Below are 20372 nucleotides of genomic sequence, written 5' to 3'. Positions count from 1 at the left end.
ATCCCAAACTCCGTATTTTCTTTATTTTCTCCTGAGCACTAACAACCACCATCTGATACACTATATATTTTTCTTGTTTGTTTATTGCCTGCTTCCCTACCCCCACCCTCCACACACACACACTTAGAAGTTTTATGAAGACACGGGCATTGTTCTACTTTAAACTAGTTCCAGCTTCTAGAACAGTGCCTGGCACAGAAGGTGAATAATCAATATTTGTGAAAGAAAGAGAAAGGAGAAAAAAAACCTAAGCTTTTCTTACCCATCAGCTTGGCAAAGTTCAAAATATTTCATAACATTGCGTTGGCAAGTATAGGTAAACATCGCAGATGCGTTCTATGCTTAGTAATTTGGCACTAAGAAAAGTATAAATGCCCCTACTCTGTGCTCTAGTAAATCTTTCTCTAGGAATATATACTATTGGTATATCCTTACACACAAGAAATTATGATGCTCAGAGTAATTTATTGCAGCATTGTTTGAAAAATAAAAGAATGGAAACAACCTACTTGACCATCAATAGTGTAATTATTAATAAATTATGGCGTAACTGAATACTATGTGATTATTCTTTTTAAAAAAGAGCAAGATGGAAGAAGCCCTTTATGTACAATCTCCAAAATTAATTAGTAGGAGGGAAAAAAAAATCAAGTTGCAGAACTGTTACCATTTGTGTATGGGTGTGTGTATTTGGGGGTGAGGGTGAGGGAATCTAAACCTGCGTAATATACCTATGGAATGATATAGCATATGTCACGAAAAATGGTTGTCAAATCTAGATGCGGGGCCAGTTATCCTTTTCTAATCTTTTTTATTGAAGTTTACTTAATTTACAGTGTTGTGTTAGTTTCGAGTGTACAGCAGAGTTATACCTATATTCTTTTTAGATTCTTTTCCACTATAGTTTATAATTCTTTTTAAACACTGAACCATGTGAATGCATTACATACCCATATTACTTATTTAATAATTAAGTGGGGGAAGAAAATCTTGAGAGGGAAAGTTTTTTTTTAAGAGCAAAAAAAAACCAGCTTGCGGGCGCCTAAGTCCCACCAGTCCAATGTACAGGAACCGGGCCCTCCGCGGGCTAGAGCTGAGGGTGGGCAGCCCGGCGGACGCCACCGAGGCGAGGCTTCCTAGAGCGGCCCGGAAGTGCCCAGCTGACAGCGACCCAGCGCCGATTGGTCGGTTTGAGTCTGACCTTTGTTCGGGCCGCCCAAAAGACGCTAGCTGTCTCACCTGTACCTCTCGGCGCGAGGTGAGTCACTCCCGGCTCCTGGGTGGAGGATGGGGCAGGGCATAGTCGTGGTCTGCAGCAACTGTCTCCCCACACCTCCCCCTCACAGGCTGTCCCCTCCCTCCAGACATAGCTACGAGAGAGGACTTGGGCCGACATCCCGGGAGAACGGAGCGAAAGGGAACACTGGTTACGAGTTGCTCTGCGAGGGCATTCATCCTAACCCCCTTCCTGAGTTGGCGCATGTACCCCACAACCACTGCATCCTAGGGACCCGTACATCTCAGGTTGTGGAATGAAAGAGCCTTTTAACAACGCTGTTAATACTTAGCGTTTATTTAGTGCTTGTTCTCAGGCCAAGGACTTTGCATACTTATTTAATCTACACGTCGACCCTATGAGAAACACGAGAATTTTTCCAGATGAGGAGCTAGTAACTTGCTCTAAATGACACAACAGCCCAGATTCAAATGCATGCTCCTGCTTCAGTGTTCTTATTTACAGCTTCCTGTCAGACTGTTTTCTCTACTCAGTTCTGGTTGCTTCCCTTTATCAGTGTTTATGGTCACAGCAGCTTTTGTCATTTCTCTATGGTAACAGATTTTTCTCTGAGACAAGATTCTAAGAGATTCTCCTTGAATCATTTCCAATAGAGGATTAATCTCCTGAAAAAACAGCCCAGAATGGCCACATCCCTGGAACCTGAGGAACAAAAAGGACTTTTAATAGTTAAGGCAGACCATTATGGGGGACAGGACTCCATCTCACAAAAGTACAGTCCTCACAGAAGGGAACTCTTCAGGCAGCACTTCAGGAAGCTCTGCTATCAGGATGCACCTGGACCCCGTGAAGCTCTTACCCAGCTCTGGGAGCTTTGCCACCAGTGGCTGAGGCCAGAATGCCACACAAAGGAGCAGATTTTAGACCTGCTGGTGCTTGAACAGTTCCTGAGCATTCTCCCTAGGGACCTGCAAGCATGGGTGCAGGCACACCATCCAGAGACTGGAGAGGAGGCGGTGACTGTGCTGGAGGATCTGGAGAGAGAGCTTGATGAACCTCGAAAGCAGGTGGGAAGGGGGCGGTCATTTGGCTGTGAGAGAGCAGGATTTAGACCAAGCCAAAGCAAAAAGCATATGAAAGAACACCTGAAGGTATTTAATATGTTACCCTAGAGAAGAACAAGGCTTAGGGACTGACTGCCAGTGTCAAATAGCTGAAGTGTGACTGAGTAAAAAGAGACACTAGACTGATTCTATGTCAGTTTGGAAGGCTAGGATCAGTGAGAAGCTGTAGGAAGGCAAAAAGTTATCAGGAAAACAAACAATTTTCTAACATTCATGGTTACCTATACGTAACATAGGCTACCTTGTAATAAAAAACTCCCCTTCAAGGTTTGGTTCAAGTAGATAATAAGGATAATACAGAACAGCATGGTCTAATTGTGACCCATTCACATTTAATACATGTAATTAAATATACATTTAATATATGGTAATTAAATATAATGTGAGCCCTATATGTGATTTAAATTTTTAGTAGCCACATTTGTGAAATTAAATACATTTCATTTAACCAAAAATATGTAATCATGTAATCAATATTAAACATGAGGTATTTTACATTTTTTAATTTCAGTTTTCAATATTTGAATGTATTTTACACTTCACATATCTCAATTTGTATTAGCCACATTTCAAGTGCTCAGTAACCACATCTGGCTAGTGGCTATCATATTGGACCACATGGTTATAGAAGAAATGCCCCCATTTGGTGGAAGTTGGGTTCGATGATCTTTAAGGTACCTTTCAAGTCCCCAGACTCTGATTCTGGACCTCTGCAGATCACTGTTAGAGGCACCGAATTTTCTTCTCCAGTGTCCTGAACTGTACAGATTAGACTGCGTCTCTTCGTTTTTAGTCATTATTGCCATTTGCAGTTGCATCAGAATTTGTCCTCTTTTCCATGGCCCTGGTCCCTGGCACATGCTTCTTTTGATCTTTCTCTGAAGTTCTTTCAGTTCTTTCACAAAATCTACCTTGCAAGCCCAATCATACTTCATTGTTCCCAGGTCCCAGCCAATTCAGAAAGACAGGACACACTTTTGGACAAGTTGGCCCCCTTGAGAAGGCCACATGAGTCACTGACTATCCAGCTCCATCCCAAGAAGACCCAGCAGGAGCAGGAATCTGGGGAGCCCCAAAGGACTGGTAAGGAGCAGAAGTCTGTGTTTATGAGGGAAGAGCTGGTTCCTTAGGTTAGAGAGGAGCTTTCTCACTTTCATCTTCTCCCTTTTAAGTTTTCCTGCTTGTCCTTCACCTCACTGTGGAAGATCTTATCTCCCTTCCTACCCTTGCCCTATCGTGGAAAGAACTGTATTTCAGTTTTTCATTAGACTTAAAAGCTGCTATTTGGCCCAAGGGGTGGGGGAGGAGTTTACCACATGTAATCAATGCTACTAATAGAACACAAGATGAGGACTGATAAGAGTCCCTTGAGTTTGGCATTTAGAAGTTAATGAGTTTTACCAAGAGTATCAGGAGGCAGAAGCTGAAAGAGTCAGACTATTTTAATAAGCTTTAGTAAGCTTAACTCTGTGGAATCCTCACCTCTTTTCTGTGAGAAGCCATATAAGTTTCTCTCCTCACCTTTCAGAGAAGACAGGACACGCACTTATAAAATAGGTCGCAATGATAATTAAACGTGTCTGTTGTGCTAAATTGTATTGCAGAGAACACGGAGAATTATTATTATTATGACTAATGGCTTATCTATGCAAAACTTTAAATTCTAGATATCTTTACTTCTGTTTTTTTTAATACTTCTGAACCAGTTTCACTCTGCTTCCCGTTAATGTAAGTCCAGAAAATTACACACTTCCTATACCTAAAATTATAGAGGTTTACACATGTGCTGCTACCAAAACAACCTTTCAAGGGAATACTATACAGTTAAAATGTGAATTGTATTTTCTTAATCTAATCTACCAAAAGATACCTCATGAAATCTAGCTATCCTTGAGGCCTATGACTTCTTAGGGAAGTCTGCTTTGTCTGCATTGAACAGTATTAATATGACTTTTTTCTAAGGTACAGCCCTGGCAATCTTACACAATTTTTATCTGTGTTCCCACTACCACTATACTCCCTGCCAAAAAACAGACAAACAAAAAACAAAACCACCAAAGCAAAACCAAAGGAAAAAAAGATAAAAACCCTGCAGAAATCACAACAAATACATTTGAAGAAATGCCTCTCAACTTTATTAAAAGAATGTAATATCTGGTCCAAATCCTCATTTTACAATTAAACAGGTATACCCACAGTGATTGTGACTTTTCCAAGTTTCCATAAGGAGTTAGAGGGAAAGCTGGGGCTCCTGCCTACTAGTAGAACAATTTTTTAAAACCATCATGATAATATACCAAAAAGCCAGTGTCTTTTAAAATAAATTTATTGTTAAATAGAGAGACTTTTTTATGCAATATCTCATTTTAAAATTTTCATTGTATCCATTTCAGCAAGATTATTAGTATTAGCCGTTTAGGGTAATGGGACTCGTCTCTGTAAACATACCTGGAAATTATAATAGTGGTCACTTAAAACAGAATTATCTTCACATATGAGAGAACTTGGAGAACCGAGTGTTTTGCAGTTCTTTGTAGCACATTGTCAGGTATTTCAAAGGGAATTTTTGGATGTTCTGTTAACCCACAACTCTGACTCTGTGGTAGCAGTAAGTGATTGTTTACTTAACTCTGTTCCAGTTTCACTTCAGTCAGCATTTAACCTTGTTCTTTCCCTCTAGACTGTCAAGCAAGTTGTACATATGGTAATCAAATGGCCTTTATGGACATAGCCTCATCTCAGTGACGAGCAGGACTGGGCTTACCTGGAATGTAACTGATAGGGACTCTTGGATATGCCAGAATAAAATTGAAAGAATGGCCCTGGCAGAAGATGCTAAAATGAAATACTCCTAATTTCGTCAGTTCTGAAACAAGATCTCCTAGAATCCTATTAGCCTGGGAATAGCTGGCACTTGGAAGAGATACATAAAGCCCTGAAACTCCAGTTGGCCAAGTAGACTGCAGGTCCCTGAGATGAGAAAAGTTCCCATTTGACAGTTTCCATACAATTTTCTTTATGTTGTTCAATTGCAGATGTAAGGGAGAGGGTTGTAATTTGAATTGCTGAACAAGGAAAACTGACCCTGTATTTTAAAAAAAAAATCTTTTCAAGTCCTGGTGAGGGATTTTTCTCCAGACTTCTCCTGAAGTTGTAGGAGAGAGACTCATCCTAAGGACTGGTAGATTCCCCTGAAGGTGGTAAACTGACCACAAGTGCCAACTCTTTGTATCCTTTTTTAAAAGATATTCATCTTCATCAGTAAGCCACCGAAAACCAACCATCAGTGACTCCAGTATGTAAAAGAAGCTGTTGAGCCAATATGTTGATGTTTGAAAACACTTTTCTTAATGGTATGGGGGTGTCTCTGATTTCTATGATTTGCTTAATGATCATTAACCTACTAACTTAGCAGTACTTCTGCCACACGCTATACTTTTACACATGCTTTATCATACATTTCATCATCTGATCAAACTGTAGGAAAGGAGGAGGGCACAGAGGTGATAAGGAAACCAAAATGGTTATAATCTGCCAACATTTAAACAATTTTCAGCAAAGCCAGGAATGATATCTGGACTTTCTGGCTCTAATCCAGTCTTTGTAATTTCTAGCCTGAGATAATATGGTATTTAGATTCCAAAACAATATCATTTTAGAGCAAATAACCAAACTTTAAGAAATTTATTGCCTGATTAAAAAATATATATTGTAAGGAGGACGGTAAGATTTGAGGAAGATTTAGTAGGATGGAGACACTGTGATGACAATGAAGAATGGGGTTCATGGCGCTCAGTCCAGAGCCAGTGTTTTCCATACCCAGCCCAGGAACTGAAATGTTCTAGTAGCTCTTGCTGCTTCTTCCATCATACCGAGTGAACCACTGAAAACTATATGTGATTAAATGATTGTTCTACAGTTGGGATTCCTAGGCCTGTTGAGATGGAGGTTTCATCATAACCAAATAGTGACACCCAGCATTAAGACCAAATAGGTTTATTCCCTCCAAATCATCAAAACACCTATTTTCTTATAGAATTCAACTCAACAAATATTTATTGAGTACTTGCTATGTGCCAAGTTCTATGCTTAGCTTGGGGTTGAGGATATGGGGATCAGAAAGAGGGAGAGAGCACATCCGATTTAGGAGGTTAGGGAAGACTTCCTGGAGGAGACAGCATTTGAGATGGACCTTGAATAATAGCTAGGCCAGTGGCTCTCAAAGTGCAGTCCCTGGACCAGCAGTGTCTGTCATACCAAGAAGAGCAAATTTCAGGGTTCTACTCCAGCCTTATCAAATCAGAAGCTCGGGGGGTATGAGGATTTTTGCATCTATGTTCATCAGCGATATTGGCCTGTAGTTTTCTTTCTTTGTGACATCCTTGTCTGGTTTTGGTATGCACAGCAATGTTTTGATAAGCCATCCAGATGATTCTGATGCACAATAAAGTTTGAGAACCACCAAGCTAGGGTTTAGACAGGAGGAGATGATGGTGAGCACATCAGTTTCAGAAAAAGGATTCCACCCAGCACATACACCAGACCATTCACTGTCACTTCCTGCTTAGCTTCCTCCATTTATCCTGACCTGCATGCTCTCTCTGCTTTTAGCTAACTATTATTTGTACATACTTCTCTCCTTTAATGGTTCCAACTCACTATATTCCTCTCAGACCCCTGATCCCATTACCTTCTCCAGTCACTTTTACTTGGTTTTACTCCCACTTACTACCTAGGTTTCAGACCCCTCATGTTTCTCCCAAAATTTTACCTCCCTCCCCATCTGTTTTCTAATCTCCCTGTTTATCCCTCTTAGTTATCCTTGGCATGTGTGTAGTTCCTATTTACCACTCTGCATTTGCACAGGATTGCCAGGTAACCCCTCATCCACATTTTTGCCTTTTCCTCTCTTCATAATCTATTCACAAATAATGTATCCTGCTATCTTCCTTACTGGCCTCTTCTTTAATTTCTTCCCTATATTGTCAATATATGTTTTGATGGTGCCAAATATCTAATTTTTGCATTGCATGTGACTTTTCATTTTTATAACACATTTTTAACATTTACATGTTCTTTATTCCATAGGCTTTTTGCTTCTTAAACCTAGAATAGGACCTGTTTGTATACTGTTCATTTGTTACAGGTGATAAAACCAAGACTAAGAATGAAGAGTTGTCCCAGAAGGAAGATATACCCAAAGACATGGAATTCCTTGGGAAAATAAACAACAGACTTACCAAAGCTATTCCTCAGTATCCTGAATCCAAAGATGCTATTGAAAGTGAAGGCAGATTCAAGTGGCAACAGAGGGAAAGAAGACGCTATAAATGTGATGACTGTGGAAAAAGTTTCAGTCATAGCTCAGACCTTAGTAAACACAGGAGAACTCACACTGGAGAGAAGCCCTATAAATGTGACGAATGTGGAAAAGCCTTCATTCAACACTCACATCTCATTGGACATCATAGAGTACACACTGGAGTGAAACCCTATAAATGTAAAGAATGTGGGAAAGATTTCAGCGGGCGCACAGGTCTCATTCAGCATCAGAGAATCCACACAGGTGAAAAACCCTATGAATGTGATGAGTGTGGGAGGCCTTTCCGTGTAAGTTCAGCCCTTATTAGACATCAAAGAATTCATACAGCAAATAAGCTCTACTAATATGGTGGAAGTAACGAAAGTTCTTTAGACACTCAGGCCTAATTAGTTATCAGAGAAATCTGCCTTGGAGACCTTGAGTATCCTGATGTAGGCAAATCTTCAATCATCATTAAAAATTTCTCTGGCACCAGAGAATTTACATGAGTAAAATTTCCTTTTATTTCTAAAGTAGTTCAGTTTCTTGGAAGGAACTAAGAGTTATTTCAGAAAGCCTTGTCCACCACCAGCATTGCTCACTTGCAGCCCAAAATAACCATGTTTCCTGGTCCTGGTTGAAAGATGTGAATTCTACCTCTTGACTCTGGCTCCTTTTTCCTTGGCCACTCAGTGTATGACTTTAGGCAAGACATTCATATTTTCTCTGCCTTCATTTTCCCATTCTGCAAAGTGCAGATGATATAATAGAAGCCCACCGGCTATGCTGTATTAAGTTAAAATAGATGAAAACTGCTTTTGAAATTAAACTAAAACCATACTATTTTTCCCCATTATTAGTGATATAATGGCCTAAATATCCCTTATCTTAAAGTGGGGAATATAATAATTTTGTGGAATATTTTGCTTTGCCAGTGATAAAAAAATGAGGAAACCACCAGAAAGATAGCAGGCTAAGAAAAACATTAAAATGGAGAGGAAAGCTATAAGTCATCAGTGGGAGCTGCTGGGAAGGGGCATGATGGAGTGTGTTAGGGATCTGTAACTTTGGATAAGTCACTTCTTTTCTGAATCTCAGGTCATTTAAACTGAGGGAGATCGGGAGAGGTTGGTCTAGAACTGCACTGTCCAATATGGTAGCCAGTACCCACATGTGGCTATATACATTTAAACTTAACTGAAATAAAGTGGAAAATTCAGTTCCTTGGTGACATTAGCCACATTTCAAGTGCTCAGTAGCCACATGTGGCTGGTAGCTACAATAATGGACAGCACAGATCCAGACCATCTTTTATCACTGCAGAAACTTCTCAAGGACATTGCTGTTCAATCATTAGTAAGGTAACTTGCAGCTTTGGTATGTGATTCTGAGTTCAGGAAGGTAGCAAAAGAGATAGCTGAAGAGGCTGTAATAGCAATAGGAGATAAAATACAAACACCTTAAAACAAAGTAATTTAGTAAAAATAACTCTGTGGCACTTTTTCAGTCTTAGAAAGAGAGTGTATTGTAATTGGAGAAAGATGATTATTAAGTGAATACAATAACCTAATAATCAAAATTGAAAGCTTAACTTACTACCTCATCTCTATAAAAAGAGTGTAATTACCTTTACAAGGTAACATCCCTTGTCAGTTACCCTATACTAATGAGAAACTGGGACTCTCAGGACACTAATACTTTAAGACACAGTGAACAATTTAGTTTTTCTTCTTCTTTTTGGCTTCGGAATGTATTAGCATTTCATGAACGTATTTGTGACAGTTTTACATCACTAGTTTGAGAATTTTATAGCATGACAGGAATTGTGACCAAAGGCCAACACGTTCAAATTTACAACACCATCAAACTGCCACGAACCACTGATTCTAGGAATAGACATCACCAAAATGATCAGGAAGTGATCTAATCTCTTACTGAAGACACTAATTACACATACTTGCTTTGAGAGTAGGAAAAGCACCAGAATCATTTTGTGTCTACTACTACTGGAAGGTGACTCGTAAATCATTCTTCATAACACCATAAAGATAAACTGAGCTTTTATATCTTTTGAACATAATGCTCCTTTTAAAAAAATAAAAGTACGTTTACTTTGAATGTATACATCAACCGATACAAATATTTTAAGACATCAAGTTTCACACTCATACTTGTTTTTTCATTTATCTGAGCACTATTTCAAAACATTTGAAACAAAGGATTTTTTAATGATCATGAAAAGTAAAGTATTAAATCTTTAGTATTAGAAACATCCTTATCTAAAAATTAAGTTAGATGCTTAATGAATGATAGCTTTTCCCCCTTTACCTTCAGTCTTGCTAAAAAACTGTCATGTGTAGAAGCTGTTCACAGTCTTTAAAGGGGAAACTCATGTTTCTGATCTTATCCTTGAATTTAGAGACTTCTGCAATGGTAAGAAAGATGATCTTGGCTACCACAACATTAAGTTTACTTAAATGGGTAAAAACGATGACAGACTGATTTTCCTCTAACGTACTCTGTATGATTGAACATTCTATTCAGGTAGTAGTTTTGAATACCTGTTGTGTATAAAGAATTGTTCTAGTCTTAGAGTTGTACACCCTCAAAGTCTGAGTGAAGAGTAGTTTGGAGCACTGAGAGTATGCTACCCTTTTTAGTCTGGTGTTGATTCCAAATTGCCACCACAGTGTCCACCATCTGATCTTGACCAGAGGGGCAAGGATAAGAGTCAGGGAGGTACAGAAAGATTTGGGGCCAGAGACAGCCTGGAGTGATAGTGGCAAGAGAAGAAAGTCCAGTGGGACCTGGGATAACTGCTGGCATAAGGCAAAGGAGGCATGAGGTTGAAGGAGATCTAAGTAGTTGTTAGTATTATGAAGGATTAGGCAGTGTCCTAGTAAGTCTGTAGAAACGCACAAAAAAATTGGTGAGGATGCAAGCAGTTAGAAAGAAGAGCTCTGAGTTCAATCACAGCCACAGTTATTCGAAAAGAAGGTGTAATATGTTAGACGCCGTAATCAGAACCACTGAGTTCTAGGAGAGAGCCATCCTGGAATGATTGCACCTGCTCTAAAAGAACCCTAAACACGGAAGGCAGTTTCTTAAATAGTTGTGTCAAAAACATATGCATCACTCCTCCCAAATTTTTTGGAGGGTTTTTCTTTTTTTTGGAGGGAGGCAACAACTTGTAGTTTGTAGTTTTCATGAACTAGTAGAACAGACAGTGATTTTAAGAGGCATCTAAAGGGATTACGGGGGCAGTTCTTTCAGATACAGTTGGGGAATGGTGGTTAAACTGGTGATTTTGAATGAGGAGCCAACAGCTATAAAGGGAGGAAACAGATGAGAGTTGGGGTAGGAGAGGATGTCGGAGGTATGCACGGGCCTTGGTGAACAGGGGGGAAACAAGATAGAGGAGAAGGGGATGGAACAAAAAGAGAGTGATAAAAAAGGAGCAAGGGTATAGGGAAAGGAACAAAGATAAAATAAGAGATGGTGATAGAGAAAGAAAAGAGTGACAAGTAATTCTAATATTGACATCAATTATAATTGAGACAGTGGGTCATATGCCACAGCCGTACGAAGGTGAACAGATCAGTTTATCCCAAGGTCGTTGAGTCTTACATGCACAGCACATATTATTTATGTTATCTTTATTGAATGGGTCTACAATCTCATTCTGAGCATGAAATTATTTCTTTATAGTCTAATCAAAAAGTCCATCAACAGTGAAACTGCTAGAAACTTTGAAATGCTTCAAAACAACCTGTTCTCCCCTTAGTAATATCACAAGGCAATTAGACTAAGGTTCTAAAAGAATAGATCTCTCGGGCTTCCCTGGTGGCGCAGTGGTTGAGAATCCGCCTGTCGATGCAGGGGACGCGGGTTCGTGCCCCGGTCCGGGAGGTTCCCACATGCCGCGGAGCGGCTGGGCCCGTGACCCATGGCCGCTGGGCCTGCGCGTCCGGAGCCTGTGCTCTGCAACGGGAGAGGCTGCAACAGTTATAGGCCCGCGTACCACTAAAAAAAAAAAAAAAGAATAGATCTCTCAGTCTTTCTTACTCAAATCCTCTAGAGCACAGTTTCTCAACCTTGGTTTTACTGACATTTTCAGCCAAACAATTTCTTGCTGTGGGGGGCTGTCCTCTGCAGTGTGGGATGTTTAGCAGCATTCCTGGCCTCTACCCTCTAGATACCAGCAGCCCCAACTTGTGGCAAGCAAAAATTTCTTAAGAGATGCAAATGTTCCCTGAGGGACAAAATCTCTCCCCTGCCCTGCCAGCCCAGTTGAGAACCACTGCTCTATAGGAAAATAATCTGATTTCCATGACCGGTCCACATCATATACAATAAGATTCAACTTAGAAATGTTATATATGGCCAGCACTGTTAGACCCTTTTACTACCCCACAAAATTATTTTCTAGACCTTCTTCTCTCTATACCATACTTCTGCTGCTACCCTCTCCTTTGCCCCTTGACCCAACCCCAAATAGACACTTTATCCTTGATCTGCACTGTCCAATACATTAGCCACTAGGTACATGTGGCTATCGAGCACTTGAAATGTGGCTACGCAACTGAGGAACTAAATTTTTTTCACTTTCATTTAAATTTAAAAACATACTCAATACAGTTACTGGAAAACCTTTAAGTATGTTCGGAGTATTTCGGGTATAGGAATCTATTTTTTCCATTCAAAATTTTATGTAATCTCAATACAGATCAAGTACTTCCAATGAAAATTTAATAACTGAATTGAGATGTGTAGTAAGTATAAACACACTGGATTACAAAGACTTAGTATGAAAAAGGAATGTAAAATATTTCATTAATAAGTTATATTGATTTTAAAATATTTTGGATATACTGGTTTAAATAAAATACATTAAGAATTAATTTCACCTATCTTTTTACATTTTTAATGTGGCTACTAGAAAACTTACATCCACATAGGTGGGTCACATTACATTCCTATTAATTGGACAACACTGATCAAGATCTCACTCTCAGGGTAGGTCCCATTCACTATGTTCCAAACCACTTCAATTCTGTGAGGCTAAGTTCTGTGCTGCCAAGGACTTTTTACCTTTTTCTTCTTACTCATTAATCCATCAGGTATTTACTGAGTGCATGCTATGTGCCACGCCTCTATTTTAGGTATTGGGGATAGAGCAGGATATAACAAGATATTTCCATGTAAGACTGTGAGAAAAATAGTGAATGTTAAAATTAAAGGTATAATGCTGTCCTTTCAGATGGAAGACTATTAGGGAAAAAAAGGCAGGGCATTTCAGGTTAGGTGTGGGGAGGAAGGAAAGAAAAGGGGGAAAAATAGATTGTTACTTCGGGATTACAATTTCATTTCAATTTAATAAGATTTTAAGTTTGGTTTGTTTGGCAAGTCCAATAGCACAGCAATAGGGACTAAAGGTCTTTGGATATGCCATTGCATGAGAGGACTTATTAATGGTTAGACCTGCTTTATGCATTATTTTTAATACACACTTCATAGTATTTACTGCAGAAGTCTCTGGGGAAATTAGCAATGGAACAATTTCTATATGTAAGAACCATAAGTTCCCATGTATGTTGAATTAACCTATTATATATCACCGTAATACTGGGTACAAGGAAGGAAATTTCATTAATCCAGTTATTGTGCCTTTTTGTTTTTCTCTACTCCACTCAGTAGATAGTCTTGGAAAACTCTCCTATAGCCTTAACTTTATCTCAAAGACATGAAGTGATTACGTGCTTTTGATGTTTTTTGTTTAAAAATAACTTACCTATGAAGAACAATCAACAGTTAGATAATTATAAACAAATTCTATTTTACTATCTATGTAAAAATACAAACATGAATATGAGGACATCTAAAAATGCAGAAATAGTTATATATTCCATGTATCAATGTATAAAAACATAGCTGGAAGGAAATCCTTTTTCAGAATCAGGAAATAGTGCCTTATCTGCTAGGTTAAAATCCTAAACCCTCCAGCAAATGTATAATTCCATATTCTGAACAATTTGAGTATTTCATTGTCACATAAAATATGTAAATAGCTATTCACATTATTGTGGTGATTTGCATGTACAATAGGAGTCAGATGGGAAAGAAAATACCATTCTTATTTGTAAAGCAATGACAACACAATAAATCTGGAATCTTTGAAATAATTTAAAGTTAAAACATTTCTTCACCTACTGCATATATTTATAAGTTACGTTAATGTCTAACTCTTGCACAAGTTGAGTTTTTTGCATAAACACTTAATGCTACTTTCTAGGCACTCTCTTACTCAAGGGTTGACCTTAAATTCATTTTTCCCCTTGGATCAGTATTCTTGACACCTATGGAAAAGAACATCCTGGCTCCTCCAGAAAGTAGATAAAGCTAAGTCAGAAATAAAGAAAAAATAAACATGACACTCCAATTGGAAAAGTATAAAACCATCAGAGTCAGACAGTTTGGCTTCAAATGAAGAGTAAGTAAATCAATACCTCCTAGAAAAATCTATGCCATTTCTTACATAAAACCCAAACTACTACCAGGACTTTGAGTTAGTTCAGTGTAGACATTCTACCAGACATAATCTATTTGATAAAGCTTCTAGCTTTTTATCTTCAGACTGGTTTGCTATATTAATTCAAGAGTCTCAGGAATATGAGAAACAATGACAATAATTCAAAATTTTTCATTATCTGTTCTTGAATGTGTCTTCATTTGTCACAACTGTTGGGCTATAATAAAGGAGCTGCTTCTGTCTTTTCATAAAAAAAAGAGAAATCCCTGCTTTTATAAGCCTGTATTACAGTGAAGGAATACAAGACAAATATCAAATAGGAGTAGTGGTATATGGAATATAAATAATGAAATGAAACAGAGTGGCTGAATGACTACTACAAGCAGTCAGAAAAGGCTTTTCTGAAGAGCTGACATTCTAACAAATATAAATGTCCAGCCTTGGGAAGTTCTGAAGAAGACCCTGTCAGGCAAAGGGAATTGCTTATGCAGTCTCTACAGTAGGAATGAATCTGATGTGTTTACAGGAAATGAAAGAAGGTCATTGGGTCTAAAGCACTGGATTAAGGGGAATGTGGTATAAAATTAGGTTAGAGAGGCGAGCAGGGGCCAGGATATGTATTCTAAGCATGGTGGGACACCATTGGAAGGGAAGGACATGATCTGATTTTTGTTTTTAAAATATTCTGGTCCCTTAAGGAAGCAAGAGTGAGAAAAAAGCAGAAGCAAGGAGACCCGTCAAGAGGCCACTGCAGTAAGCCAGATGAGAGAAGGTGGTGGCACCAACCACAGGTCCAAAGTGGACATGAAGAGAAATAAAAGGATTCAAGGTATACTTTGGAGATAAAGCCAAAACAATTTGCTAAAAGATTGCTGTAGACTCCTAAATTCTCACACAAAAAGATGTTTAAATACTGGGTTAAACATATGAAGTTGCCATTTCTGTGTGTCAGAAGCAGTGAAATATCAGCAATTTCAAATGATTTAACCTAGTGGAAACAAAATAAGAACAGAGAAAAAGCTAGAGAGAAATGGAACAGGAAAAGGGACTTTGAAATTGTGTGTGGGCCTAATTAATTTGTTAAATGAACATTTGTATTCTTTTCTCCTTAAAACTTTCTGTGGAAGGCACCCTTTGTTAAGCCCTTTTTCTAAAGGGAAATTGCCAACAAACCTGATGGGATTCAGAACACCACTATAATAACATGTCTCTGTACAAACTTCCTTCTGGATAGCACATTTCCTAAACTGATAAAGTCAAGGTTATCAATGAAAGGCAGTAGAGCAGAGGTTAAAAGCGGAATGCCTGGGTATGAATCCTTACTCTGCCTGTTACTAGTTATATGACCTTGGCTTACTTTCTGTGCCTCAGGTCTCCCATCTGTAAAACGGTGGTAAAATGGTTATCTACCTCATAAGGTAGGAATTACATAAGTGACCAAATGTAATGGGTTTAGAACAGTGCCTGACACATAGTAAGTGCTATGTTAGCCTCTGCCAATAGCGCAGTTAGGTCTTCTTGTTTATCAAAATGCATCATGTTCAGCATTTTCTTCCCCCCAGACTGCTTAAATTAGTTAACTGGCATTTGATCTTCATGAATTCACTGCATTTGTTGCTGTTGTGTGTGTTTTAAAATAATTCCTGTAATGTTAACAATTACCCTAATTCTTTACTGCTCCCTGCTCCCTAAATACCTAACCCCAAACCCAGCCCGGACGGCCCCACCCGTCCACCGGCTGAGAACACCACCCCGGTGACCCTCACTGGGGCACCCACCCGCCAGCTCTCGTCTCCTGGCTGTTTCCAGCCCCCGGCGCCGGGTCCAGCTCACAGCGCCGTTTACCGGCCCGCAAATCCCCGCCCGTGGAGCTCTGGAACCTTTAGCTACCGGAAGTGGCTGGGAGTCGCGAGAGCGCTGAAAAAGGGGGCCGGTCTTTCCCGGGTACAGAAACACTGAGGTTGCCCCTGGAAAGAAGCCCGGGGCTCCCAGGTGGAGGAATAGGAGACCCGTTTGGGGGAGATCCGGAAACGCGCTGCCCTGCAGCCGGTTCGGACGCAGCTACGGCGGCGGGGGCATTCTCGAAAAGTCGACCAACCACGAGCCTGTGGAAACCTCCAGGATTGTGCGAGAGGCCCGAAAGTGACTTTGGGGACAGGCTTCTTCCTCGGCCCGCAGCTTCCTTTCCGCTCCCTCCGCGCAATTGTCGACCCCAGTCCGCGGCTCTCTAGAGCGCGGGTCCGGCGAGCCCAGGCCGGGAGTGGGCCGAAGCCTTAGGGGCCTCGGGTGCAGGAAAGGCCCGGTCAACCGCGGACAGGGAAAGGGGGTTTCTTCTGCTTAAGTTCATCTTGGAGGGCAGGCGCCTCTCTCCTGCGAGAGGGTCTGGCTGGGACGTTCGCGTCTCTGGGTCACACTAGGAAGGGGCACCGAGGAGCTTCCTCCACTCACGTCTCGGGGTTGCCAACTGTACCTGCTGTGCCCCGCTCACCGTGATCTGGCAGGACCTTGTGCACTAAGGGAGAGGAAAACTGGCCTCTGTTTAAACTTCTCTGATCCTTAGGGGAAATGAGGGCCCAGGATGAAATGGGTGAAGAGTACCGGCGCTAGTGTTCTTTAAACCTGGATTCAAATTCCCGCTCCACCACTTTCCCGTTAGGATCAAGGGCAATGTTTTTAACCTCTCTAAGCCTCGGTTTCCTTGTTTGTGTAAATCAGAATAATATAGTGCCTGTTTCATAGGATGGTTGTGACGACTGCGAGAGTGCACGTAAAAAACTTAGTCTTTAGACGTTTCCCTCCCCTCCCCTATCACGCATCCATGTCAGACAAATAGGACTAATTAACCAGCTGTCACTTTTGCTTTTCTGGAGCTCGTGTGAAGAAAAGTAAAGTGCAAGATTTGAGTAAGGGAGAAACCACGAAGAATACAAAAGATTGACAGTCATTGTGAGCTTCACATAGTTGCCCATCCCAGCATTTTCACCTCACTTGGCTCCTGGCGCATGGTAGGTTCTTGATAAGTACTTACTTGGATGAATGAGGACAGAGCTAGGGAAAAGGAATTAAAGAACAGAAGGGAGAAAGTGAATCAGACTGACTAAATTTAGCTAGTTGACAAAACAAGTGAAACCACTTTTCTTGTCAGAAATGTGTGGTAGTCACTAGGCTCCTGTGTCAGACAAAGGACTTTACTTAATGACACAAGCATCATGAACTTCATGCTCCCCTTGTCCTCAAAGCCAGAGGAGTGCCGTGGAGGGGCCCCAGTGGGTGCTGCTCACACAATGGGTTTGCATCCTAGCAGAGGAACCCCAAGCATAGGAAAAGCCGGTCTTTGCCCAGCCTTGCCCCAGAGTGAGGCAATATCTTTATTATCCTGGTCAGGAAACAAATCTGCTCCACAAGGAGGTACAAACATCTTTGAAAAGATAATCTGAAAGAAAATCTGTCAGAACCCTTGGAGAAATGTGAGAGATCCTTGGAGAATTGTTTCCCAACACTCTAGGTAATAGCATCTGGGGTTAGAGGAGATGTCAGCCTTTTTTTTTTTTTAAACTTTATATACATCAAGATTCTAGTTTTCATCATATTTTGTTATTTTAATTTTTAAAAATATAATAAAAATAAAAGGCAAACAGAAGTTTACATTTGTTTTAGTAAGGGATAAGGAGCCACTCAGGGTCTGTGACTGGGGAAATTATAATGATATTTAAGGAACATGAATCTAGTAAACATATCTGGAATGGACTAAAGTTATGAAGATTATCTCAAGGCTGCAGTCATGTAGGTATGAGGTAATTAGAGGAAGGTGGCTATAATAGAGAAGAGCAACATTTCAAAGGAGAAATCTGCTGCCTCCCACCCTGGAATTTATTTAAAGCAACTTTCACCTGGCCCACAGGGCCCCAGATCAAAACCAGTTCTCACAGTGAAAATTTAAAGTCACCACTCTGCAGTAATAATGAAGATATGGCAACACCAGTCACAAATCAAGTAGGTGGCCTGGCTCAGCTCCTAGCTGAGAAGCTGTACCTGTGCCTTGTGGCCTCCCCTAGCTCAGCAGGCCTATCCACCAAGCTTGCAACTTCTGCCCTGCTCACTGTTTTGCATTTTTATTCTGTTTCTGATCAGTAGAGATTCAAAGAATGTTTCAACCTAAATGTTTCTTTTTTCCACTTTTTTATATTAACCCATTTCTATGTTTAAAGCAGCGTGGGTTAAATACTTAACATACTCATTTACCTAGAAGACATCTGCCAACTTGGTCTTCAGCATTCATTCCCCAACTGATTTATTTAAAGTTTCCTTCTGTTCTCTGGATTGTCTCTTTCTGTTCTCTGGATTGTCTCTTTCTTTTGGGGTGGTCAGATCTCTGTTACTCTTGTCCCGCCTTTCATGTTCTGCACCTGATTTTCATTAAATGTCCTCTGGATTGGATGCTTATATTTAGGAATGGAGTCCTGTGCTGGTTAACTTAGGTAGTATGAGTTTCCGCTGCAGTTGTAGGAGGCTGCTTGTGCAGCTCATATTATCCCAATGGAAATTCTCAGTCCGGGTTGTATGTAAGTAGGCAGGCCTTCCTTTAGAGTGAGTGGGAGCAAGCAGACAGGCTGGGAGCCTACACAATTACCAAGACGAGAACCTCTTTCTCCTCCTCCTTGTTCCATTGTAGAGGTCCAGAGTCATTTCAAATTTTGCTATGCTTCTTTCTGAGGCCTCAGTTTTCTTATTAAGAGCCCTCCCGATCATTTTAGAAAACAGGTATCAAGCTAGAGGGCAGAAGCCCAAGCTCCCAGTTAAAAAAGGGAGATATCCAACTGTCCCAAATGCAGTTCTTAAATGGCCCATTCTTGCCATTTGCACCTCTTGGTCCTGAGGTTTGAACTTCTCCAGGATTCTTTTGCAGATGCATACCTGGCCCTGGTGTCTTACAGGGCAATTTCCTCTGCTTCTTCAACAATCTGATCCCAATTGCTGATTCTTTTCCAGAAATTCCTCAAAATTTCTGCTCCACTCTTTATTTTCTAGCACTGTTATTTATTTATTTTGTTTTTAATTTTTTCAGTCATTTAAGTGTGTTCTTGGGAGGGAAAGGAAGTAGATATATGTCACCCTTCCAACTTGAACTTAAAACAAGCCATGTTCTTCTATACCACCTCTCTCTCACTTTCTCATTTTTACACACCTCATTTTTGGATTCTTAGAGAAGGCTTTCTGATTAAAGTGAAATCTGAGCCAGACCTCGAAGGATGGATAGAGTTTAGGTAAGTGGAGAGTAGTAGGAAGTACACTTCTAGCAGAGGGGTCAGTATGAGCAAAAGTGTGATACTGAATGAAGTAGCAGGTATGAGAACCAAGTCACCTCCTATTAAGCCAGACATTAAAGAGATTTGCAAAATGTGAAATGATTCCACTCCTTTTACTTTTTTTGAAAATATAGTTAAATTTCATAAAATATTAAAGTAACAAAATATGTTACTTAAGTTAACATGTAATGGGTATGTTATTGTTAAAGAATAAATATTTTTAATTCCTGTTTTAATTTCGAACAAAGCAAATCTTGATGGATATGACCCATATAAACATAAGCTCTTTGGAGTCCTCACTAGTTTTTAAGAGTATAAAAGGAGTCATGAGACCAAAATATTTGAGAATTAATATGCTAGTCCATACACTATATGAAGTGATGCTTCTGAAACTAAAATGTAGAGCAACTACGGAAAATGTGGGAACACCCTTGTGGCCCTAGATGTGGAAAATATTTGGAGTTTTATTAAAAATATGTCGCCTGCTTATACAAATAAGGAAAGTATGAGTAACCAGGGTCTAACTTTTTTTGTGCTTTGGTGGGGCTGTCATGGTTGTTGGACCTAGCGACTCAGGCAGTTTAAAATATGTTCTAAACCCTGGTGTGGCTAATTATAGTAGTGATTTAAAAGGGTTAAATGCTTACTTCCCATAGCAGGAAGTCAATAGATAATATATCTATACCTGAAAAATCAAGAAATGGCAGTGTTAGCGTGTTATTTATAAATATGGAGGTTAATATCAAGAGTAAAAGTGGTTGTCTCTGGGGAATAGATAGTGATAACGGAAGGGAAGAGTGAGGCCTGGTGTTTTTCACACCATAAACCTGAGAGTACTATTCAATTTTATTTACTTTTTTTTTTTTTTTTTTTT

The 20372-nt window shown here is 39.9% G+C and overlaps 1 protein-coding gene across 1 annotated transcript in view; it reads left to right on the top strand.

Annotated features, from left to right (window-relative positions):
• The window catches only part of LOC112412590 (zinc finger protein 850-like), an 88195-nt gene that overhangs the window by 30447 nt on the left and 37376 nt on the right, over window positions 1–20372 (top strand). Inside the window, 2 exon segments of the mRNA XM_024764331.1 lie at window positions 4975–4999; window positions 7674–8018. Coding sequence (XP_024620099.1) covers window positions 4975–4999; window positions 7674–8018 — 370 coding nt within the window.

Source organism: Neophocaena asiaeorientalis, unplaced genomic scaffold (genome assembly GCF_003031525.2).
Source record: "Neophocaena asiaeorientalis asiaeorientalis breed wild unplaced genomic scaffold, Neophocaena_asiaeorientalis_V1.1 scaffold239, whole genome shotgun sequence".
Lineage (NCBI taxonomy): Eukaryota > Metazoa > Chordata > Mammalia > Artiodactyla > Phocoenidae > Neophocaena > Neophocaena asiaeorientalis.
The sequence above is the reverse complement of the archived record's forward strand: the minus strand, read 5'-3'. Positions and strand labels throughout refer to the sequence as shown.